The sequence below is a fragment of the Vulpes lagopus genome, chromosome 3, assembly GCF_018345385.1.
Source record: "Vulpes lagopus strain Blue_001 chromosome 3, ASM1834538v1, whole genome shotgun sequence".
NCBI lineage: Eukaryota > Metazoa > Chordata > Mammalia > Carnivora > Canidae > Vulpes > Vulpes lagopus.
In genome coordinates this window covers 160,938,223-160,965,017 of record NC_054826.1, presented here as the reverse complement: position 1 = coordinate 160,965,017, position 26,795 = coordinate 160,938,223, and the positions used below count along the sequence as shown (strand labels likewise).

General features: G+C 37.4%; 1 protein-coding gene across 2 annotated transcripts in view; it reads left to right on the top strand.

The window, feature by feature from the left end:
- Nucleotides 1–26,795, top strand: part of LOC121487663 (serine/threonine-protein kinase TNNI3K) — a 282,331-nt gene that overhangs the window by 117,847 nt on the left and 137,689 nt on the right. Inside the window, exons 12-17 of one of the 2 annotated variants that reach the window (XM_041749610.1) lie at nucleotides 2,230–2,316; nucleotides 2,900–2,956; nucleotides 3,932–4,024; nucleotides 4,104–4,161; nucleotides 4,288–4,482; nucleotides 5,227–5,331. In XM_041749610.1, the coding sequence (XP_041605544.1) occupies nucleotides 2,230–2,316; nucleotides 2,900–2,956; nucleotides 3,932–4,024; nucleotides 4,104–4,161; nucleotides 4,288–4,482; nucleotides 5,227–5,331 (595 nt within the window). The remainder of the gene's footprint in view (nucleotides 1–2,229; nucleotides 2,317–2,899; nucleotides 2,957–3,931; nucleotides 4,025–4,103; nucleotides 4,162–4,287; nucleotides 4,483–5,226; nucleotides 5,332–26,795) is intronic. The other variant, XM_041749611.1, reaches the window with a different exon arrangement.

Sequence of the window (26,795 nt, the reverse complement as noted above, 5' to 3'; positions counted from 1 at the left end):
CAGCTATCAAAAAGAATGAAGTCCTGCCATTTGCGATGATGTGAATGGAACTAGAGGGTATTATGCTGAGTGATGTAAGTCTGAGAAAGATAAATACCGTGATTTCACTTACATGTGGAATTTAAGAAACAAAACAGATGAACATAGGGGAAGGGGAAGGAAAAATAAAAGAAGATAAAACCAGAGAGGGAGGCACACCCTAAGACACTCTTAACTATAGGTGATGAACTGAGGGTTGCTGGAGGGGAAGTGGGTGGGGGACGGGGTAACTGGGTGATGGGCATTAAGGAGGGCGCTGGTTGTATTGAGCACTGGGTGTTGTATTTAAGTGATAAATCACTAAATTCTACCTCTAAAACTAATACTACACTAAATATTAACTAGAAATTAAATAAAATTTTGAAAGAAAATAAATAAACAACATGTGTTCCAGGTGATTCCTATACACACTAAAAAGTCTGTGAAGCACTACTATGATGTGAGCTCATCTATTTTTCTACCCGAGTCTGGAACCGCTCTCACCCTTGCTTGTGATGCTCCAGCCACACCGGCCTTTCATTTCTGAAGAAATCACATTTCTGCTCCCACCTTGTAACCTTTACATTGTCTGTTCCTTATTAGAGTCTTTGGGAATGTGCCTCTTGGCTAATGCCATTCAAGCCTTGAGGTTTCCCTAATTGTGAGCACAGGAGACTCCAAAGAAAAAGTGCTAATAGGACTGGCTCCTCATTATTTCATCATAACCTACATCGATCATTTGAGAAAATTACGAATCTGCCAGTCATGAATTGAAATCTATGGATAAAAAAATGGGCACTCATTGTTCACTCTGTAGATTTAAGTTTTGCAACAGATTTTAGCAATTGTTATCACGGTGTTTTATTTATTTATTTATTTTTTCTTGAAGAAGCTCGTGTTGGGATATTACATTTGGAAAAGCTTTTAGTGCTAGTTAGTATCTTAATTACTTCATCTCATGATCTTGCATGCTCTATTAATTTTAATTCTCTTTTTTTGAAGGGGGGGGATTTGATAACCAAGCATAACTCTCAGCATGTACTCTCTACATTAATCAGGTGTGTTCTGAACCAGCGTTAACCATGAACCATCCGTGATCGTTAAGCATGTGTGCTTTATCAATTCCTAAAGTTTGCCATTTTCACAATGAATTCTGTTGCATTCCACAAGTCTCTTGGCAGGGCCTTTAAGGCTGACTTTGTTTTTCTCTTGTATAAATTAGCTTCGGTAGATTATTTTTATAATTGAAACATAAAACAGTATCAAAAAGTTTAGTTCTATTGAAAACCATGGATCTATCAGAAGAGCATTTCGCATTTTTTTTCTCTTTCACAATGTTACCTACAGCAATTAATAAACCCCCTAATTTTGGTGGGTGTTATATAATAGGCATTTATTTATCAGTTATGTAGAAGTCCAATGTGGGCATTTCTGGTCCAGTGGATGACTTTCTCCCATCCCATAGGGCCTCAGAACCTTCTGCAGCCAGCCAGCAGAAGAGTAGGAGAAGGCTCACCCTTTTTTTTTTTTTTTTTGAAGCCCAGAGTTGGGAGTGGCATCACTTTTTGCTCATGTTGCCTTGATGAGAATTTGTCACAAGGCCACAACTTGATGCAAGGGCGATAGGGCACTGTTGTCCCTGGGTGGACAGCTATTCTGAGTGACAAAAATCACTCCATGAATGGGGAGTACAAACACTGATAGGCAGACAGATAACTGCCTCTTGCCACAAAGACCTATGGAATTATCTCAGTGCCATGTTAGACGGCCACTGTCGACCCAAATGTAACATTCAACCAAAGCAAACACATCCCTCTCTCCCGGTTACCATATGTGCTCTTTACCCTTTTAATGGTGCCCTTAGTACCTCATATTTCCTCATTTAGAGATTCTCATTATTATTCAATTACCTCATTATTATTCAAGCTTCTTATGGACAGGACCATAGTCACCTTGTTCTTTACATCCCTACCACCCAATAAAGTGCTTAAATTAACATAGTGCTTCAGATGTAGTAGAATCTCAATGAATCATTCTGAATGAATGAAGGAGTGGGTGAATGAATGAGTGAATGAAAGTACTACATTCCTATTGCAATATATTATCTCTTAAGATATATCCTATGTTTCAAGCTACCTCTTTGGTAGATTTTGGGCTGAATAAATCACACAAAAATTAAGACCCTTTGACCTTTTTTGTCTTTTCACGAAGGACATGATGCAATCGTGACCCTCCTGAAGCATTATAAAAGACCGCAGGATGAATTGCCCTGTAATGAATATTCTCAACCTGGAGGAGGTATCCTTTTCTTACTAAGTTTTTGTCGTTAGTACTATATTGTGCCAAAAGGTAAACCTTTATTTCTATTACTACTATTCTGGGGTTAGGGATGAGGGCATGTCAGATTGACTTTATTCTAGGAAAACTTATGTCTGGGTAAGGCTGAAAATAAAGAAGCCTTCACTTAGGCTGTTTTCCGACTCACCAGTCTGCAGTTCCTTCAGGTTTAGCATTCCCTCGACTGGATGTTTATGAGGCTTATGCATGACCGGGAAGGCCCTGGTGAGCTGAGAGCAGTCGTTTTCCATTTCAGTAATCTATTAAGGCAGGCCAGAGAATACTCATACCCAGACACAAATTAAATCTGCCGGAGTCTACTAGACCTTGGTTTTTTTTTTTTATTTTTAATCTTTTTATATACTCTCTAAATAAACACTTGCTATACAGTTTCAGTGTCCGGAAAAGGACCTGGGTTAAAGCTATATTCTCACTTGGTTTTCTTAGCAAATTTCTTTTGTCACCTGCTTCTTTGTATAATGTTTACTGTTTATGTAGAAAAAAAAATGCTACTTTAAACTCTGTAATATAATTTGATTTCTAGATGGCTCCTATGTGTCTCTTCCATCCCCCTTGGGGAAGATTAAAAGCATGACAAAAGGTATTTTAACATGGGACAGTTGTTATATTTTATTACTAAGGATTACTATTGCCTCAAATGTGATAACCTTCTGTTTTGTTTTACATATTATAAATGATGACTATTTTGCATGCATAAACGATATTATCAACAAAGCATTCTTCCCATAATTAACCTTACCCTCCGTACTATTTTACATGTGCTATCTCGGTTCATGGAGGTACAGCAGTGAAAATATCCTGAGTATTAAAGGAAGATCAAATTCTCATAGACATTTGTATTTTTAATGAAGTCTAAATCACAAATATTAATGTCTTTAAGGAGAATTGGGAATAGGTTTGCCATAGGAAAATCAATTTGAAAAAATAGGTTATTTTCCAAAAGATCCCAAACAAGTAATACCTTGGGAAATTTTTGAGTGTATGCTGCACACAGAAATTAAAGCCATTGAATCAAGAATATTAAAAAATACCTACATGATTCAACAACAAATTTATAGTTAACCATTTAGAATTTGAAGTTTTTAAAACTTATTTTTGGTTCGAGGTGTTTCTCTGAATGATTCATGGACTTCTTTTTTGACATCTAATTGGCATCCCTTTGAGATTTAGCTTATGGATATTTGGCTAAGCCCATTATGATAAGTTGAAGGGATCGGCCAGATAAGCCTCCTTATCATGATGTGATGTGAACAGTACTCCGGGGTTGCCATGTCATGTAGATGAGCTAGTTATTGATCAGATTAGAAATAAACCCTTAGCCCTGATAACAAAGGTCAGGGGACAGAGACGGGACTACTCACATGTTTTTAATGCAAAGGGACAAGGATCGTTTGTGATAAGGTTTCAATATCTACAAGTAGTCAATTGTATCTGGAAAATTAAATGTTACCAGGGAAGGACATTTTTGGCTAAGTAAGGTATGTACGTGCATCATGTGTACACATCCACGTGTGTTCTTTGTCTTAACAAATAAAATAACATTTCCTGTTTTCAGAAAAGGCAGATGTTCTCCTCCTAAGGGCTGGACTGCCCTCACATTTCCATCTTCAGCTCTCAGAAATTGAGTTCCATGAAATCATCGGCTCAGGTAACCCAAGAAAACGCCCTTCTGCTTTAGTTTCAGGAGCTCAAGACAACACGTGTTTATTCATTTCTCTTAATTTTAGGTTCTTTCGGGAAAGTGTATAAAGGACGATGCAGAAATAAAATAGTGGCTATAAAACGGTAAGAGAGCAGATGAGAAAAGTCAGCACCAGACTGGAATTGTGAACCTTAAGAAGCTTATGCACAGCAAGCCCCCTTGTTTTGACCCATCTGTTGACTGAGGATTTCCTGTTCCGTCCTTCCCAGTTACCGGGCCAACACCTACTGCTCCAAATCCGACGTGGATATGTTCTGCCGAGAGGTGTCCATTCTCTGCCGCCTCAATCATCCCTGTATAATTCAGTTTGTGGGTGCCTGCTTGAATGACCCCAGCCAGTTTGCCATCGTCACTCAGTACATACCAGGGGGTTCCCTGTTCTCCCTCCTTCATGAGCAGAAGAGGTATGGTTCTCTTGTTCTGACTTCTCACTTCACATGTCCATGGAATTATCCTTGCATTACCTCCGAGGCTTTCCACTTGGATGAGCCTTTACCTTCTAACATCCCTGAGTGCTCAGAAATGTGGCAGTTTGAAGATGGCTAATAACTTCTGCCCAATAATTATATTTTAGTGAATAGAAATACTTCTGTGCTTTCTTAACAGGAAGTCAGTTGGAGATAACAAATTCAAGGAATTTAAATTAGCAACTGAAGCTTATAATTAGGCCAAATATGGCATACTAATAACACAGATATATGTAAGCTGAGAATAAAATAATTACCAGGGGTCACAGTATTTATTTTTTAAAGTTTTAAAAGAGAATGGCCTTGCACAAATCTAATTTGAATTCAGTTCCTAGATACATGCATACAATAATTAGAGTGTGGTTTCACTCAGTTACTAAAGCAGAATCCATTTTCTGTTATCATAAAAAAAATTAAGTATAGCATTATAAATATAAAATCAAGTGGACTATTTTGAATATGAGGGGTTGGTACCTGAAATGATTGATAATTAGGCATCATCTGATGTACAGAAGTTCTTTTTCCAGATTTTTTTTGGATTTTTAGCCTAATCTTCAATAAAGCAAAAAGGGCTGAAAGATGTACAGAATAACAAATCATGTACGCCATTGATATCTTTTAGAAGGATGTGTTATTGGCATTAACCATTCCATCCTCACTAAATCTATTTTTAAATTCCAGGATTCTTGATTTGCAGTCTAAATTAATTATTGCAGTAGACGTTGCCAAAGGTATGGAGTACCTTCACAACCTGACACAACCAATTATACACCGTGACTTAAACAGGTATTTTTCCCTCTAAATAATGAACATAGAATTGTTCAGGTGACTAGGAGTCTAAAACAGATTTCAATATATCTAACTTCACTTAAGTATATTGCAAGTCAGGGTTTTCTATTCTGTGGGTTAGGTGACAGGCTACCTTACGGCTAAGGGATAGAAAGTTTTGTCATCGTCTTCTACGTAAATAGAAAGTTATATAACTGTCTCTCAGGGATCTTTCGAGAGAGTGATATCTGTAAGATTCACCAGCCAGCTAGTTCTCAAGTCAAGAGAGTCAGAATAAGAATTTAGACTAATGACTATTATGGCATGTCAGGTCTCATACAAAGTCAGATATTATAAGAGGTTCTGATTTAAATTACCTGAAATACTGTTTTTGTGCTGCCATTTTGGTATTTTTCTAATAATAAATTCAGCCAAACCGCAGCAGCTCATTTACCTGTTTTTCACGTGAAAATGTTCTCCTGTGGGTTAGAGACTTGAAACAAACAAGGAATCGTAGTGTTGTAGGGGTGAAACCCCAAAGGATTAAAAAAAAAAAAATTAAACAGTGAAAGCTTTCTCTAAGCAAAGTCTTAAAAGAAGGCCAGTATACAAAATGTGGCTCTTTCAGTTGAAGACAGAATGTAGGGTTTAGAAATCTGTTCATTTACCATTTTCTACTGCCCAGGAGGTGGATCCCTAGGCCACCTCTTTGGAATCCCAAAGGTGTTCTGGAGAATAGCTGGACAACCCCTGATCTAGTTTATGAAACAAGTCATATTATTGAACGTAACTTTCATTTCATGATGATCAATAACATTCAGATCCCATATATAACCTTTTGTGTAGAGCTCACAATTCTGAGACTACTAAAAAGTAACTACTCCATTCAGCCTTTTGTTCGACAACTATTTGGGTATCTACTATGTTTAAAGCCTTTATACTTGGCACATTAGAGCCTACAAGGTGAAGCTGCCATAGACTCCATTTCCAAGAAGCTTTCTAGTAGAGCTTCCTAGTAGTTCTAGTAGAGGAGAAAAAAAAATGCTTTAGGTATAAAATAATAAGCTTTATAAGAGATATTAAAAATTCTACAAAATTTTTAGAAAGAAAAATTACTTCTGAGGAATTTAGAAATAACTTCATGGGAAAAGGGACATTTGAACTTGGCACCAAAGAATGGATAAACTCTGGAAGGGCATCATAGGCTTGGGGAAGACATTAAGAAAATAGAGATTAGAAGGTTAAAGGCATATATAGCAGCAATGAATAGTTCCATGTTGGGGGATGAAGTGCATATGAATGTAGCTAGTATTCATAATGTATGAAACAGACAATTGGGAAAGAAATTTAGAAAAATAAATTGGAATAAGAACACAGAAATCAGCGAATTCTAGACGTAAGGTGGTTTAGACTTTGTAAGAAAGAAGTAGGTATTGAGGTGGTAGATCTAGGAATCAGAGATTTGGAACTGTGTTTTGGAATGATTCACCCAGTCTCTCCACTCAGTGGAGAAGTCAAGAAACTGGTGAAGAAGTTGTTGCGGTAATCTAAATGAGAAGTAATTTAAAAAAGCAGAACTTCACTCGTGACCGATGAAAATGAAAGAGAGACAGATAGGAAAGATAGGAGAGATAAATTAGATAGGAGAGTGGTTGAGTCTTAGATATTAGAAGAAATATGTGTGGGATTCAATCCATTTAAAATTATTTATTAGTTTTCACACAAAAGTCATTTCTTTGCTGTTATTAGGTTTTTTTCTTACCTCTCTTTCAAAAGCATGCATGTTAATAGACTTTTTTTTTTTTTTTTTGCTTTGAGTTTCTGAACAATATTTAGGAAGTAGATTTAGGTGATAAATTAGCATAATATAAACTGGTGACTTGTGAGTTGGAGGAGGGTTATCTTGTCATCCCAACCATTTTGCATGTACTATTAAAACAAATTAGTGACCATTAAAAGTTTTGTCTAGCCGTAACTCTCCAATTATGGGGCAATTGAGTGTGTGTTCCTTTGCTCTGTAAGTGCAAGTTGTTATACCACCAGATTATAAAACAGGACCAAAAATATAAATATTGATTGAAAGTGGAAATAGAACATTTACTGTATAATAGATATGTTTATATTTACCATTTTTTCTGTTTCTTTTTTTTAATAATAAATTTATTTTTTATTGGTGTTCAATTTGCCAACATACAGAATAACACCCAGTGCTCATCCTGTCAAGTGCCCCCCTCAGTGTCCATCACCCATTCACCCCTACCCCCTGCCCCCCTCCCCTTCCACCACCCCTAGTTCGTTTCCCAGAGTTAGGAATCTTTATGTTCTGTCTCCCTTTCTGATATTTCCTACCCATTTCTTCTCCCTTCCCTTCTATTCCCTTTCACTATTATTTATATTCCCCAAATGAATGAGAACATATAATGTTTGTCCTTCTCCGATTGACTTACTTCACTCAGCATAATACCCTCCAGTTCCATCCACGTTGAAGCAAATGGTGGGTATTTGTCGTTTCTAATTGCTGAGGAATATCCCATTGTATACATAAACCACATCTTCTTTATCCATTCATCTTTCGACGGACACCGAGGCTCCTTCCACAGTTTGGCTATTGTGGCCATTGCTGATAGAAACATTGGGGTGCAGGTGTCCCGGCGTTTCACTGCATCTGTATCTTTGGGGTAAATCCCCAGCAGTGCAATTGCTGGGTCGTAGGGCAGGTCTATTTTCAACTCTTTGAGGAACCTCCACACAGTTTTCCAGAGTGGCTGCACCAGTTCACATTCCCACCAACAGTGCAAGAGGGTTCCCCTTTCTCCACATCCTCTCCAACATTTGTTGTTTCCTGCCTTGTTAATTTTCCCCATCCTCACTGGTGTGAGGTGATATCTCATTGTGGTTTTGATTTGTATTGCCCTGATGGCAAGTGATGCAGAGCATTTTCTCATGTGCATGTTGGCCATGTCCATGTCTTCCTCTGTGAGATTTCTCTTCATGTCTTTTGCCCATTTCGTGATTGGATTGTTTGTTACTTTGGTGTTGAGTTTAATAAGTTCTTTATAGATCTTGGAAACTAGCCCTTTATCTGATACATCATTTGCAAATATCTTCTCCCATCTGTAGGTTGTCTTTTAGTTTTGTTGACTCTATCCTTTGCTGTGCAAAAGCTTCTTATCCATTTTTTTCTGTTTCTAATGTAACCCAAATGCTTTCAATTGTACCAAAAAGTCATCAAAGTTTACAAAAGCTCATTGCATAAGTGCCTGGAATATAATAGAGTCCCAAACTATTGCATTTATTATTTGTGAACTACTTTTTTTTTTACTAATCTTTAATCTGGCAACAATAGAAACATTGAGTTTTTCAGATTAATGGGGATATAGCATTGCACATTGCTCTGGGTTTACTATGCTCTGGTTGGGTATATAGAGCATATGTCCAGCAAACAATTTATTCCCCGTATGAGGTAGAAAGTGACTAAGGAACAAAATGATTAGGCAGCAATTTTCAAAGCAATTCATGTCAGTCAAAGACCAAAGTAGAGTGGAAAGCTTCATGGAGGATGTATAGAGCTAAAGCTAGAATTTGGAGAACAGGTGCATGTCTTCCCTCTGGGTTTTCACAGCAGTCTAACCCTTGCATGTCTACAATGCTGATGGAGCCCCACTGAAAGGGGAAGGGAAAGATGCACATCAGGGTGAGGAACTCAGACGTATTTGCACCTTAGCATTGAAATTATCTGTTTACACTTTTCTTTCTCCCACTAATCTGGGCAGCTCAGTGCTCTAAGAACAGAGATCCTTTTCTCTTCATCTAGAGATGTTCGATCAATGCATTTTTAACTGAACCAAATTCCTGGGGGTGTTTCTGTGAATAACATTCCAGGAAGCAATGGCCTAGTTGGTACAAGTATGGCTGCTTTTAGGTAGAGCCTGATCAACTTGCCCAATACTTTTGGTAGGTTAAAGCAAAGGGGCTGTTTGAGCCTATTGATCAGCTTACAGATGAGGGGGATGCTTCTATTTTTGGTTCTGTGGTTGTTGATTTATATGAGTGAAAGGAAAGAATTCTACCTTTCCCCTGGCAAGCTTCTTACCTCACAGGTCTGAAAATTAATTTTGATCTTTAAGTATATACTAAGGAGAAGTTGAAGGGCTGAGTAAGGAAGTGGTTCTTTCCAATGATGCTGATGAGAATGATGATAATACCTGCCATTTATTTACCACTCACACGTGAAAGGCCTGCTAAGCCCTTTTCATGTATGCTCTTATTTCATCTCACATCAATCCTATAACATAGTTATTATTATTTCCATTTCACTGATGGGGAAACTGACTTAGTCTGAGGTCACATCCATAACTTATAGTGTTCTTAACATTATATTATGCTGTCCCAACAACAACAACAAAACCAAGTCAGAACAGAGAGATAAAGGAGGCTGATGATACTGAATGAGCATCAGCCATTTACCAACTTTGTTCTTTGTGCTTCAGTCCTCAGGCTCAATTCCTGTGATTCAAATCATTTCTCATATCATCTTCTTGTGCTTCAGTGTTCCTGCTCTAGTGCTTCTTTTATAGCCCGTGTACTGCCAGTGTGGAACAGAAATTGCATTATGAGGCACACCAGTACGTCTCCTTTGTCTATAGTGTTTAAATATTTCTTAAACATTTTTTTTCAAATACTTACTTATTCATTTTAGCGGGGGGAAGGATTCAGAGGGAGAGACAGTATCTCATGCAGACTCCCCACTGAGCACAGAGCCCAGCATAGGGCTCAATCCCAGGACGCTGAGATCATGACCTGAGCCAAAATCAAGAGTTGGCTGCTTAACCAATTGAGCCAATGAGACGACTCTAAATACTTCTTCAATGTATGTAGCTTTCTACAGGAATGCACTTCCCAATTTGTTGTAGACCTCACTACCTACCAACTTACCCTTGGCCCAATTTATACTTTCATTTTGCAGCACTGGAGCTTGCAAAGCATAGTCTACAGCTAAGGGCTTCAAAACTTGTTACTGAATGCAAGCAGCTCTCTGTGTTCCTTTGGAAAAATACGTTTTCCAAATTGTTTGACATTGAAACCAAAACATCACTGCAAACATATATGGATCAAATGAATGACCTTTTCCCCATATAAGGATATAGTATAAGAACACTATATGCGATGAAATGGTGATACCTCCATAATGGAGTGGCCATTGCACTCCCATGAGATATGTATGAGAAAGCGTTTTCTAGACCGTGAAGCACTATACAAATGACATTTGTTATTACTATTAACCCCTCATGTGTTCTCTTATACATCAAGGGTGGAAAAATACAATATTCTCATACATACCAATATTTCTTTTTATATAACTTTATGTGACTTTTTAAGTAATTAATTGGGAGTCTACATCTATATCTGAGAAAGATTACTGTTGGTTTTGAATGTTAGCTTATTTGGGTGACAATAAAGGAAAATAATTAGTGACAATTTAAAAACAGCCAAACTACTGATAACAAATAACAAATACTGTATAAACTGACAAAGTTGGTAAGGGCTAGAAGAATTTTAATTTTGAAGATGACATTTAATTAAATCTGAAGATTTCCAAAAGTATCAGAGAAAAAATTATTCACTAAAATTTTTAATAATTGTTTTTAAGTTGATGCATGCATTTTTCTTTCAATTGAGTATAAATATAAAAGTCCCGCATTTAAAAAAATCAAGTACAAATAAATTACTAAGTTTTTTCTAATTACTAAATTATTAGGTACTGCTGTATTTCTCAGTTCTCGTAGATTAAAGAGTCTGTTCTCAGCTATGCCTTTCACTTGTGACTTTTCCAATAAGTGGTTTTACAGATAGAGTTTAATATTCACTGGCAAATACCTCATTGCAAAGAATTCTGAATATCTTAATGCAAACCAGTCGATTACAATGCAGTAATTATTATAGGTCTTGAAAGAACCCACTGAAACTCATGAAATCCTTCACAACGCTACTTTTGTAATTCTCTAGTATTAAACTAGTCACACGTGGCATTTTAAGTTTTGTCAAATTTTTCTCATCCATTTCCACTTTAAAAGTAAATGAATTAATGAATTAATATAAATACTTGAGTGCATGATATGACCCAGTGTCTGTGCTATGCCTGGAAATACAGCTGAGATTGATAGCCCCTAGCAACTTTTCTAGAAGAGCTTGAAGTCTAATGAACTATTTTCCCAAATTTCCCAATCATAAGCATCATCTCATTAAAAAAATACAAAAGCAAATTCAAAGACTCCCCCTTTAAAGGCACAGGTTGAGAATGTCCTGAATTGGGCCTAAGAATCTATTCTTGTAAACAAGATTACCAGCTAATTCTTATGATCAAACAAGTACTATTCTAGCACAATTTTCTCAACACTGGCTGCACATTAGAAACTGTGGAAGAACTTAAAAAAAAAAAAAAAAAGAACACCCCGGTGCTACTTACCTCAGAATTTATAGGGGTGGGCCCAGGTATATTTTTAGATAGTACTCCTGGTGATTCCAATATACAGGCTGCACTGAGAATGACCTTTAAGTGTAATTTCAATTACTCTAGCCATGTATATACAATCTGATCCTTCTTTGCTGCCAATGAAGAATGGGAATATTGAGAAATTAAGTTATAGTATAATTCTAAATGTTTTGAGAATTATTGCCCAAAATTCAGTATAATCATTATTCATTCATTCACCCATTCAATAATGAATGCAAAAGACTGAGATCCATAGGCCCATGATACCTACAGCATAGAGTAGATCCCAAGGTATAGTAGTTTCCATGGGAATTGTGCTATGTATATTTAAGTCACTCGGGAACATCTAATTTATAATTCATGATCGATACTATAAAGTTCCCAGGCATGTAGAATCGTTATAGGCAGCCAAAACAGAAGTGCAAGTTTCAATACTGGGCAATTGCAGTGCACACAGGTCTTGTGGGTATTCAAGACTACACACTCTGGAAGAATACAGAACTATATATAACAGATCAATACACATATGGAGAAGGATAAAGATTCATATAAATGGTGTATGTGTATTATATAGCAATGCACATAGAAACCTACATATTTCCATGTTTTTTTTGATGCTTCCAGCCTTTCTCAACTGGAGTTCTGAAGAAATTAAGTCCTTTTTTTTTTAAGAAATTAGGTCCTATGGAAAATTATTTGAGAAATGTTTTTTTTTTAATTCTCCCAAGGATGAGGCATAGCTATATCATTTGGGATGCATAGAAGAGAAGTTTATTTTTTACCTACAATGGATGCCTTAGGACTTGGGGCCTCCAAGCTTAAGGGGTGCTTGTAGTTCTGAAATGTTTTTGTCCAAAACTGTAATGGGAATTCAGATTTCCAAATTAATTTTTTAAAGCAATCTCCGTGAATTTTATCACTGCTTTGAGTAATGGGGTTTGGGGGGAGTTAAGCGATTTAATTTTCCAAGAAGAAATTTGAATTTGTTAGGATAGGTTATTTGCTACAATAATGGACCCCAAAATAGATAACGGTCCAAAAACAATAGAAGTTTATGTCTTGATTATGTGAATAAACAGGTTGTTGGTGTGGCCCCTATTCATGAAGTCACTCAAGACTCATTTTAAACATGTGGCTTCCAAGGTCTCCTTAGGGGTCATCTCTAGTCAAGTGAGCCTAAATGGGAGAAGAATATTATGTAAGATGGGCATGAAATGTTTCATAGAGCAGGTATTAGAGTGTCATGAATCACTTTGAATCCCATCTCATTGGCTAGAGCTCACTCCAATGGCCATGCTTCTTACTAGAGCAGGTACTGTGTGATATAGTCTCGCTGTGTGCCCGGAAGATGAAATGGGTTCATGGGCAGCCAACAGTCTGCACGACATTCACTCCATTTGCATTAGTGACAACAGTTACTAGGGTTTAGGTAAAGATAACAATCAAGAAGGCTGGTCTACATTTGCATGAATCGACTGCACTAATACAGTGTTAACTGCCTACTAAATACTTTTTATAAATACATGTTCACAATTTATAAACTAATACCACTAATTGGGAAATGTAGTAGAAGCTATTTAATAAAGCGTATTATGTATGAATTAATTTTGAAACAGTTCTTTTCATTTGTGATTGTTGATTACATTAAAGATACAAGAATAGCTTTGGGAGTGTGGAGACGTAGGAACATGGTTCAAGAGCAAAACATGAAATGAGATACAAGAGTATGACCCAGACTGTGTAAATCCAAAACAGAAGTCACCACTCCATGTGCTCTATGTCAATTAAAACACACATTTCCACACATTTTTCTTTAAGAGTGAAAATAAAAACACAGAAGGACTGGGATCACTCTAGTCAGAGAACCTTGTTGTACCAATATCCAGCAGAAGGTGTTCCTCAACCGTTTAGTTCTACACATTACTCTAATCATATTTATGAGCCTCGTTTGGGTGTTGGTGTTCAGTCATACTTTCCATCTCTAATGTGCTCAGTGTCCATCTTAGGTCTGTCTGTCCTCCACTCCCTAAACTTCCAGATGAAAGCAGAGCGTTTCCTCTGACTCTCAAGTTCCAACCTATTATTTAAATAGAAATTCACCATCCGGCTCTTCCTCATCTTCTCTGAATGTAGCTGCATCCCTGCCTCTCCCCTTATTCTCATAGTTCCCAGAGGCAATGTCCCCAACATTCCCATCACATTTCATTCTGGTTTCGGAGGCTCATCCTGCATTAAACTAGCAGGTCCCCCCTCCCCCTCCCCCTCTCCATTGCTCGAATGTCCTTTAGCTCTGAGTTGTCCTCTCTGTGTACTCCAGTGAAAACAGCTAAAGTTTCCTCCCAGGGCCACTTAAAATGTTCTTCCTTTCTCAGCTGCCTCCATTAGAACGTCTCATTTAATTTTGGCTGCATCCACGAATTCTAAAAATAGTGCTCTTACTTAACACCCCATTAAGTAAATTCCCTTAGACACATACTCCCTTTAAATTAAAACAGGTATATTTAAGTCAGAGTGAAGCTCATTCATGCTGCTCACACTATCATATTGTTCACGCAAACCTGGTCAAACCTGCCATCCTCACTCTCCTCAGAATCTTTACCTCGATGGTCCCAGGCAGATAAATCCCCAAATCTCGTATTTTAGAGACGGGTTCTAAGCCACCATATGCCATTGGAAGCACTACACGAGGTTGTGTATGTGCGTGTACACAATAAATGTATGTGCGTGTGCAACAGCACAGAATGTTGGGAGTGCATGGAAAACAGGAATTCTGTGATTCCGTAATTCCCTTTGAATCGACGTAAAATACCACTACTCCGCCCTGGAACCTGGCCTCAGGATTTCTTATCCCAGAGCATTTTGTGATGACGTCGTTCATTCCATTGCCTCTTCCTGTGATGTGACACAACCATACCCTGAGAATTCCCAAAACCAGGGGGACAGGTGTGCTTTTCCTGTAACCGTGTCACCTTCTCTCACCCCAGAGCTGAACGTGGAAGAGTAGAAGCGATGCCCCCTCTTGATCCCATGAAACCTTTCAAAAGCTGGTGACTTTTCCCTGTGACTGGTGATGAACTGACTGGCCTCCAATTTTCTGGTGTTGCTGGTTCCTTACACTGCCATTTTCCATCCTTCGGGGATGCGGCCTGTATAAAGTCAGCTTTTGAAAATGTCAACAAAGGCTTTGCTCTGTTCAGCCTCGTTTCTTCTCTGCTCTCATTTCTTGGGAGGCACTGTGAGTGCCCTCTTGGCACCTTGTCGATTTTCCGGAGCAGCTAACCTTTCAATAATGATATTAATGCTGCCTCGTGCTTATCTGTGCATTTCTCAGTTCATCATTTTCAACCCTTGCTTGCTGAGATTCATTTACATTGTTGTGTTCTTAAAATCCTGGAACTTAATTGAGTGCAACCTGATGAGGGACCCAGAGCCAGAATTTCTAGCTAATAAGGGAGAAACAATCTTAATAGGTGGGTATTTCTTTCGCCATTGATTGAATTTCCAATAGCTACACTGGCCTAGAAAAAGAGATAACAGATAATTGTGGATATTCTTCTCTTGTGTAACAATTTTTTATTTCAAAATTCTCCCTATCACTCTTGGGAGGAAGTAGCTTCTCAGATAAGGTCAGTATTCTCCAGAGAGGGCAACATGGACAGCTCTGGGAGTCTGTGTTGGTGTGGTCCACCGTCCCACTGGAAGGCCGCAGGATGAACCAATTAAGAGCAGAAGCTATGAGCCAGACCGTGCAAGTGCAAATACCATGTCTGTCCACACCTTACCTGTGTCCTTGGGCAATTTGTTTAAAAACAAGTTTTCCAATATAGAAGATGATTGTAGATGATTATAGTATTACCTAATTTGTTGGGTTTAAATGAGAAAAATACATGAACTATTATTGTCCTTTTTCTTCTTTGTTTTTCTGAAAGCACATTTTCAACTACTTAATATGCTTAATGCTGAAGTTTTTTTAACTGAATTAAATGTTTCTAAGGGCCTGTCTCTCCTTTTGATTATATTATTACAAACTTTGTGTATAATATCTCAGATGGCTCATTTCTTCTTGTCCTAAAGATCTAGGAGATAAGGGGATCATTCGCCCATGGAACTCTCGCTATACATGGCGCAAGGCCAGGGAATTCTAATCATATATCTGCCTTCATTGGGACCTCCCTATGCCTTCACAATTCTGACCTTGCAGCAGGGAATCTGTCTGGCACTTCCACTAGATAGATACGGATCTGGGACGGAATATGGATAAAACCACAGCTGAGGGTTGGGCAGGGTTATTTAATTATCCAAGATCCTTCTGGTTGATTTTTCTTTCTAGAGCTCATTCACAAAGCTTAAGCATACAATTTAAACACAAGCCATCCAACCACTCGACAATGTATTTGTTGGTGGATATAATGGCAGAGAAGGGGAGGTCTCATCAGAGGGCACATCCCAGAAATCATGCCAGACAAAAAAAAAAAAAAAAAGTCAAGTAGAGGAAATGCTGGACCTGTAGAGTGTTCGTAGAGCATCTATATAGTTCGGTAGTTTTTCCTCTCTATGCCCAGTGAGCTCAGTCAGCCACTCAATTCAGCAGTTATCCTTTTTTACTATTTCACTATATAAAGAACAGGGGAGGATGTTTTCCAAATTGCAGTAAAAACTTGCCCCTGCCCCTCCTTCAATAGAGAAAAGGAAGGATTCATTCCATCACATCCTTTTTGCTTTCTTGATTCAAGAAGACAATCATTTTTCTCATTTCTATTCCTATCCTTTTTGTGACACTGTTGTGATGTCACTTGACTTCTCTCCGCCTCAGGTTTGTGGAGATAATGGTGTCTAACATCTACCCGTTCACAGAGATATCCTTGCAATTAATAGGGGTGTCAGGAGAACACCAGAGGAAGACTCTACAAGGGAAATCCATGTATCATTTTTATTAATCACATGAATCTGAGGAGCCAGAAATCTTAGAATACAATTCATTTTGTATCCAGCTGCTGGATCTGTACTCTTTGTAGGGTGGTCTGGGTTATCTTCTTCCACCTGAAGTTGAGAAGTATCCAGGTTCCTAAATGGCATGCAGAACAACATCCCCCTTTTCCAAAAGGCTTGATCTTACCTTGACCAGCAAGAAGAAAAGAGCATGCACAGAATGATTAGAACTTTTTAATCCTGCAGGGACAGTCTTCGTATCAATTATATTTTAAGCCTTGTATGTGATGAACTGTATTCTTAGTCACTAAACCCTCATTTAATGGCTTTAACAACCCACAGAAAGTTAGTGAAAAGCAATGCCTGGTACCATAAATGAAATAGTGTTAAAGCATTGATGATGTCTGGCTTCCTTTGTTTGGGGAGGGAAATCCCCTTCTAAATTCTTAAAATAGCAGTTGGCTTTCATTAAGTCTATTCACAGCTAAGGGTCTGAGGATCTTGAGTGACCCTTTCTTTGGAAATGGGGCACATTTTAATAGGCTTTTTCCTGTCTATGGTCCCTGAAAGATTTAACCGCTGGCAGTCTCCTGAATTGCTGGGATTTGTAAAGGAAAGGATTGATTACATGCTTCTTCTAATTCTCTTTCTTTAATTTTCCCCCCCATTTCATAAAAAAGAATGAGAAAGATGTTTTGAGTCTTCTTCTATTGAGATATACTTGGCCTTAAGGGCAGATATTTTAGCATTGAACTTTTTATTAACTTCTTAGGGGTTTGACAAAATTTCTTCTTCTTCTTCTTTTTTTTTTTTTTTTGCTTCCTAAATATGAGGCTAAAGAGCTGTTATTTCCCAAACTTGTTCCCTAGCAATGTAAGCAGTAGACAGAAAACTCGGTTTGAACTTTTTTCTATTAATTAATTAATTAATTTTGTCTTTGTCAGTTGAATTGCATCTGTAGTCTCTATCTGAACAGGTAAATTTAATATAGGCCTCAACACATGCTGTTCACTGTGATGGAAACATCCACCCCTGCTTTACCTCCTTCTCTTTTTTCCCCTCATTGTTCCTTCTGTCCCTCCTTCCAGTATCACTTTTCTCCTGGCTAATTTCTATTCCTTCCTCCAGGAGGCCCTCTTATATAGTCCCACAGCATACCCTTCTCTGGCTTATTTTGGGATTGAAGGCACTTTATGAAAATTGGTCATGTATTTGCATGTATTCCCTGCTACACATTAAGCTTAATGAAGACAGGGGCTGGTGGATTTTGTACTATCCCCAAATGCTTAGCACGGTGACCGGATCCTAATAAAAGTTCAATTAATATTTGTCAGATGCATGCATTAATGAATAGCACTTCAAGGAATATAAAAGTATCATTGATGTTTCTTTGTGCCAGGCATTGAGCTCAATGTTTCATAGGTGTTAGCTCATTAAATACTCATGACTCTATGTGATATCTTTTTAAACAGATAACGACAGAAAGGCTTAGATGCAGTTGGTTAGTGACAGACCAAGGGTATTACCCCTCCTATATAGTTACCTATATCTATGGTTATCCAAAACATAGAGCTGTATCGTCATTTAGTCCCCTAGACAGGAGCAGCTCTGAATAAATAGCAAAACAGTATTTGTTAGGTTGCCTTACCAAGGAAGGCAGAGATACAGAGTTCATAGCAGAAATTAAAAGGTAGTTTTCACTTAATATTGAACAATTCAGTGGCATTTAATAATATGGGAGCTATTTCTTTGTTCAGTTAAGACTGCTGTTCCACAAGCCACTTACCTAGCTGTTTTGTGCTATAATTATTTGTATGCTCGTCACTGACGCCTGTCCAAAAACACTGTGAAGACAGTGAGAAAAAAAGATATGATCAGTTGTTTGACTGCTCTGATTTTCTAATTTACTCAGGTGAAAAGTTAGCCAAACAAACTGATTTTGCAATATAGACATAGCCCAAGACTATCTGATGATTCTTTAGAAAAAAAATATAATCCCCCTGAAATTCTAGTGATTTCTAGTCACTACTGACTATGTAGATTCAAACCAATATCTGCTTTTTCTGAATTGATTGATTTTTTTCCTTCTCACAGGCAACATTTTTATTTTCTAACCTGCAGCATTTCTGTGCCTGACTAGAATATTTTTGCATTTGATTAATGTTTTCATTTGACTTTCAATGAGGTCTCAAAACAGTTTGGCTTGTCACAGTCAAATTATTTAAATATCCTCTGTAAAGAGTATGTGGGAACTAAACTCAGATTCACATGAACCTGAAAAACCAGTGGTGACATTTCCTGAACTTGTTATATTTTTATGTCTAAATTAATCATTTCACAATTTTGCTTTATGTGGATGCTCAGCTTCTTAAATACAGTGATTATTCGATGCCTTAATGGAAAAGTTTTAATTTTTAGCTGACCCAGAGGTTACTGTCTGGCAAGGATTTATGTTTCTTCTTTTTTTTTTTTTATAATATTCTTTGTGGTTTCAACAGCACAAATATATTATCATCTATATATGTATGTATGCATGTATATACATATACATACATACATATATATTTAAGTTTCTTTAGTTTCTTCAACACAAATACCTAAGCCATCCTTTCCACTTCTCTGTTATTGTTCTCTCCTAATTGACTGGAATTATTCCAACCATGTTTTCAAATGTAGCCAGTATTCTCTGTCTATATTCAGCTTATGCCATGTGAAAGATAGCACACGTAAATGAGTATATACCACAAGATCTCATATACAATCTTAGAAAATGCAGATTAATGTCTAGCAACAAAAAGCAGGTCAGGAGTTTCCTAGGGCTGGGCTAGGAGAGGAATGAACTGCAAGGAGAGTTAAGAATCCCATTGGAGTGACAGAAATATTTTGTATCTTACTTAAGGCAATGGTTCCACAGGAGTATATGTTTGTTAAAACTCATTGAATTGTCATTTTTAAATAGATTACTTCTCTTCTAATGTGGATGCAAGTAAATTGTCTAATATAAGCGGTGAATATAAAAAGTGAAATCTTTAAAAAGAAATATGTAAAGTAATATGAATTGGCACCTTTCTAATCATAAATGGAAGGTATTATCCTTTTGAAAACCTTAAAAAAGAGAAATAATAATTTGATAATTAACCTCATTGAGGATATCAAAACCAACTCCAACTAAAGGAGAAGAATCAACATAAGTAAATTGGAAGAAAAAAGGTTTACTCAGATGCCATCACTGAGTATGAATCTATATCATACTAAGGTCAAGTTAGCTCTTTGCAAATGTTAGTGTTTAGTCAAAAGACCCTAGACATTGATGGGAAAGGAGATGAGAAAGCATCTTTGAGACTCTGCACTTACCTTCTATTCACTCTTCCTGGTTCTGGTTCTGGACTGATGCAAATGGTATTCAGTATTGGAATCTATTCCTCAGCCAAATGTGAAAGTGCATATGTTGAATGGCAAAGAAAAAGCCCAGATTTTTAATATACCATCCAAAAAACATTGGAGACATTAGATACCGAAAATTGCAAACTGGCAAATAACAACATCTGAAACAAAAAAGCTACCCTAATATCACTAAGTCGATTAAAAACAGTGTGCTGCTAGATATGCAGCATGAAACTGGATCACAGGATGCAGCTAGAATGGCTTTGTCCATCTTCCAAATGTCATTCACAAGAGATCTATGGAATCTAATGAACATTGATGCCGTGACTCAGAAAAGATACAAAGAATTAATTAATTTGCAATCAAGATCACAGAAGTGAGATAGGATAAACAACATAACTCATGTGCAAAAAATACAAAATTAGATTCCCTCTTCAAAATGAGACATGTAGAGCATCTCTAAATAAGCCTCAACAAATGAAAAAGTACATGTTAAATAACTAGTCTGTGGAAAATGTTCCCATTGCACTCTGATCTATGGTTAGTTTAGCCCAAATTCAGAAAATTGGTTTGGACAATCCAGATTCAGTTGGCAGAAGGAAATGAGCAACATTCAACCTTCAACAAAAAACATAGTGAAGGTATTTGTGATAAATTGAATTTTTTTTCTTGGTGACTATATATGATTCAGAAAGGTATAGTTCAGATGGTTTTCATTTGAGCAGTAGATTATTTTTCTAAATTTAGCTCTTTACTAATCATTTCGAATCATTGTCAGGGTGAGGCAGATTTCACCATTTCAGAGAGCCATTTGTTTCCTTGTAAATGTTAAAATTTCTATAGAAAAGCTACACAGTATGTGTCATCTGTATGTATTGTTTTAATTTAGCAGACACATTTAACAAATAGTTTTTGCTATGACAACAAATAAGCCCTGAAGGAAGCTGGACTCTCTGGGTCAATAATCTTACCTCCTTTGTTCAAATGTCTCAATAATTGGAGATTACAAATACTTATAGATTTTTTTTTCTATTGTGCCTCTTATTTTTCAGAATATTTTAAGGAAAAGTATGTTTGTTTGGTAAATAAAACCTACAGTAGTAAGAACTAAGAGTACATTCCAGGTGAAAGAAACAAAAAAAAATCAATTTAATTAAATTTAAATTTTCATTTTGGGATGCCTGGGTGGCTCAGAGGTTGAGCGTCTGCCTTCAGCCCAGGACCTGATCCTGGAGACCCGGGCCTGAGTCCCACATCGGGCTCCCTGCTTAGAGCCTGCTTCTCCCTCTGCCTGTGTCTCTGCCTCTCTCTCTCTCTCTGTCTCATGAATAAGTAAATAAAAAATTTTTAAAATTTTCTATTTTGAGCATTTGATCAATGAAGTACTGTCAAAGTCATAGATTGATCAAATGCTTGTATAATCAGCAAAACTTGATTTTTGCTTGCAAAACTTTATACACAAGAAATTTCCACTTTGGAGGTGAACCCTCAGAACTGGGATTTGTTACAAAAAAACCAAACAAAACAAAACAAAGAAAACAAACAAAAAAACAAAAAAACAAACAAAACAAAACAAAAAACATTGAGACTTCTAGAACTGAAGTTCTTCTCCCAAAAATTAGGCTTGATTTGCCCACACTAGTTTTTGGTATCATTTCTTATAAAAAGAAGTTTCTATAGGCTTTGGCCAACAATAGAGCAACTAAGAATTGCTAGAGTAATTTTAAGAACAGTAGTAGTATCAAAGAGAATACATTCAGGAGTAGCAGAAAGACTGCCTACTTTCAAATCAGAAATACTAAGGCTTAATCCAAGCTTTGCCACTCCCTAATACTGTAAAGGTTGGCAAATTATTTCTAAACATCGTTTTCTTTATTTTTGAAATCAGGATGGTCTCTGCCTCATAGCAGTGTCTGGCACACAGTAGACATCATTAGATACATTAAAAACAAAACAAGCTCTGGCAATGTGATAGTGACTTAGAACAGGAGCCTTTGCCATAGGTTAGGAGAAAGAGTAGTCCAGGCCAGAAGCAGTAAGGGTGTGAACTGAGACAGTACCAGTGAGAAAGCAACAGAATGTAAGGATTACAGACCTACAAAATTGCCTGGATTTGGTAAGTGGTCCAAACTGAAGGTAAGGTGGAAAAAAAGGATTGAAAACTATGAAGATTTCAGTCTGGGTGGCAGGGTAAGTGGTGATACACACAGCAAGATGGGAAGATTGAGACTGACATCAACCATTTGTGTTTGAAACACTAGTGAAGTAATCATCTTTACTTTATGGAAAATTGTGAGTAATACGGTATAGGGCATTTGGAAATTGCATGAATGTTACTTTCCTTTATTTATTTTTTATTATTTTATTTTTTAAGATTTTACTTATTTATTTATGAGAGACACAGAGAGAGGCAGAGACATAGGCAGAGGAAGAAGCAGGCTCCCTGCAGGGAGCTCGGTATGGGACTCCATCCCAAGACCCGGGGATCACACCCTGAGCCAAAGGCAGACGCTCAACCACTGAGCAACCCAGGTGTCCCTGTTACTTTCCTTTAGATACCTTCTCTAATCCACCTCTCCTCTTAGATCAGGCTGGGTGCTTCCTTTCTGTGCTCTAAAGGCACTATTTCCTTCCTTACACTTACTTCTCTTTAATTGGAATTGCCTTTTTCATTTTGTCACCTCAGACTGCAGGTTTAGTGAGGGCAGGGATTATGGCCATTCTGCTCACCTTTGTACCACTAAACTAAGCATAGATCCTAATAAATAATAAATGCTTAAAAGCTGTTTTTTGAATGATCAGTAATGCCTCAGAATCTTTGGAAGTTGTGAAGTTGTAAAGAGGTGATAGCGATGGGTATGGGATTAATTGACTTTATGTAAAGAGTCCAGATAGAAACAGCAGTGGGAATAACAGCTGATACAGGATGAGAGGATTTAGAGAAGGGAAAAAAGGAAAGTCATAGGGATAGAGGAAAAAGGGAGAAATGTTAGAAATAAGATGTCAGAAATGTTAGGTACCTCAAAAAGCCCAGGATATCTAGGGAGAGAACAATGATACCAGAGACCTCTGGAAGGTGGTAGAGGAGAGCATTGGCAGAGCAAAAATACAGGATGTCCATTATTATTTCAAAACTAAAAAGAGCAAGTTTAAGAAGAATAAAGAGGACATCTCAATGTGTAATCACTGAATTCTTTAATTCAGTGTTTTCCTAAGAGGATAGTTTTCAGAATTCTAGAGCTTCCCACTTATAAAGATGCAGAAAATGCATTAGAAGTTCTGTAATAATTGCTCAATTTCAACAAAGTATTTCACCACCGTCTTTGACAATTTACAACTTACTTATTAACATTCTAAGGGAAAAAAATATTCCCCGGAATGCATTTTGAGATATGTCGCTTTGATTGTGTGACTACAAACACATTTATATTCTCTAATTTTAAGGGTTTAATAGTGGGTACTGTCACTGTCAGAAATCTTCCCGATTCAGATGACTGTGGAAGTGATGTGTTCTCTGAGTTCCCCTGAAGTGCATCTTGTAAACAGTGATAACACTGTACATCGACATTCCTTTATTCAACTAACACTTACGGAATACCTACTGGGTACCAAGTACCGTGCTCCGTGCTGAAGATACAAGATCAAACAAGATGGCAAAAGTTCCCACTCTCATGAAGCATACAGATCAGATGTGGGTGAGGGGTGGGGGTGGGGGAGACAAGACAGTAGACAAGCAGAATAATTCTGGATAATTAAAAAGGTGCCATACAGTGTGTAGATGTGATAGAAAGTTGTTAGGAGTGGAGGGACTCATTTTGATTGTTGGTTTTGGAAGACTTCGTGAGAAGGTTATTCATGGAGCTAAGATCTGACTACTACAAATGAGCTAGCCTAGTGAAGGTATGAATGGGATGTGATTCTAGAGAAATAGCAAGCGAGCAAGCGAAAAATCCCTGAATTGGAATGAAGAAGACCAGAGGAGAGACTGAAGCATCCTGGACAGGGGAGTGATAGAAGATAGAAATCTCAGTTTAACAAGAACCAGTTCATATAAGGCACATGGACCATTTGGGAGTTTCACATCTTATTTTGAATGTGATAGTAACCCACTGAGATGTTCAAGCAGGAGAGAAACATCTGATTCCTTCCTTCCTTCCTTCCTTTCTTTCTTTCTTTCTTTCTTTCTTTCTTTCTTTCTTTCTTTCTTTCTTTTTTCTTTCTTCTTTCTTTTTCTTTCTTTCCTCAGCAAATATTTATAGAGCAGACACTATATGCCACCTCTTAGGCATTGAGGATACTGCAGTTACCAAAACAGATCCTGCCATTATGAAGATTATGTCTTAGTAAGTTAATGCATTTAATCTAGACTATTCTAAATGTATTGTAGAGAATGGATTAACATGGGGGCAAGAGTAGAAGCAGAGAGAGCAGTTAGGAGTCTATGATGGGTTCCAGGAGAGGAATGAAAGTGAATCGGGTTAGAATGTCTATAGTGGAGACGGAGAGAAACCAATAGATTTGTTTTGGTTTGTTTTTTACAGGTAGAGTCTGCTAGTCTGCTAGGTTGTTGCTGGGTGCATTCAGGTGGTGAGAGAACAAGAAAACCTTGATAGACACAGATGGCTTTTTTTTTTTTTTTTTTAGATATTTTTTTAGGAAACAAATCAAGAGCTCTTTTGTGGCCATTTTAAATGTGAGGAGCCTATTTAAGAAAAGGCCTTAAGAAGTCAGTTGCAAATGCAAATCTAAAGCTCAGGAAGAGATCAGTACAGCTATGAATCAGATGCAGTATTCCATTTTACTGTTTAAGGAAATTGAGGCACAGAGATATCAAATAACTAGCCTCCGAGGTACTGACAGTGCTGGGATTTGAACCCAGGCTGAGCCTAGGCGGACTCCAGCATTGAGTCTTTCTACTTCACTGTGCTACTTTTCTAAAACCTCACGGGGGGGATATGGAAGGCAGGGGAATGGAGATAAATTTTTCAAGAAGTTTTGAAGTGGGAAACCGAGAAATTGGATTGTAACTAGAGGGGTCTGTGGGCCAGGGAGGGTTTTTACCAGAGCATGTGTGCATGCTGATGGAATAATCTGGTAAGAGGAAAAATTGATGTTGCAGGATAGAAGCATCTAATTGTGTGAACAAAGTCCTTGCACTTGGCTCAGGGCCTGGCAGCCGTCAGGACTCAGTATGAGTCTGCTGAATTACAATAAATTCCTTAAACCTGGCAAGTAACAGAAGTGGGATTTAACCCCAATCTCTGAATCCTCTGTACTTCTCAGGCCACTAGACCGTGCTGTCTCGTCGCCCTTAGTCTAGTCTACTTCTCATCTAAAAAGTCATTTCCCTCTGGTTCTATCACCAGCCCCACTGTTTTAGATGCAGAAGCCCCTGATTCAATTTCTTGCTGGAATGGATTCTCCACAAATAAGGATAATCCTCCATTTCATGTTTACTCACTTGGTTGACTTCCTCTATTCCACACTCTTTCCACAACAGGCTTTGCAGTTTCTGTTTTCTGAGACATTCAAATAAATATGAGTTGGTATTACGACCAAGTACTTCCTGAAATGCATAATTCCCCCCCCCCACCCGTTTTCTCATTTTTTGAAACAAATGGATAAATTGCAAAGGCGCTACATTAATGAGATGTTTAATTCGAGGTTTTAATTTTGCAAATGTTGAGAAGCATAATTAAGATTCAGGAAGTACATAAGGGTCTTCAGGAATACAAAACTATATTTTGCATCTATAATTTTGTGAACATTTTCTGCTTAAACACAAACCTCTTATAGCTGTGTTCCTTTGTTCCACAAGCATATTGGGAACTGTGAAGAAACAGAACATGTAGTCCTCACAGAGATGGCCAATACATAATCAGCATGCCTGTTATTGTGACAATTAGCAGAAAACAATGTGCTGGGAAGGGGTGGAGGTGAAGGTGAAAGGGAGTGGGCACTGGTTTTATATTTCTTCTATTCTCTGAATTGCAGGGCAAGTTTCACTTTCATTCCAGATGATATCTCAGATCATTAAAACAGTGAGGAGAAAAAGGAGTAACAAATTAGAAAGGAATACAGGTAGGATGGTAAGGGTTTCTGGAAAAAGGTAAGCAAGGAAAGGATGTGAAAGCTTAAGAAAAAGAATATAAGCATTTCCAGGGATTAACATATCACATCAGTTTTTAAAACACAAACAAAAAACAAAAAACAAACCTTACGCAGCTATGGTACATCTGTCAAGAGGGAAGAAGAAAAGAAAGTGAGTTTAGATGTTAGAGAGCACGACTGGTTCTCAAATATCTGAAATGGCTATTTCAGACCATTTCTAGAAATGGAAATTAATTTCCCAGACAGTTTCTGTCTCTTAGGCTATATCTAAATATGTAAGTCAGTTTGAACAAAAAAGTGAGGTGAGTCAGGGAACCAATACTCATAAAATTACTATTTCTACTTCTGTTGGAATAGTATTGTACAGGATAAAAATGGTAAAAATATATGGATGGATTAATTTGTGAGTTCATTTAAGTATTAGGTTGAACCATATGAAATTGTCCTCTTTTGGTCAAAACAGTTGCAAATCAACAATATCATATGATTCAACGTAGCACTTATCATTAAGCTAATGGAGAAAATTTCTCTTATGTTTCAAATAAATCAATATATATTTACCAAA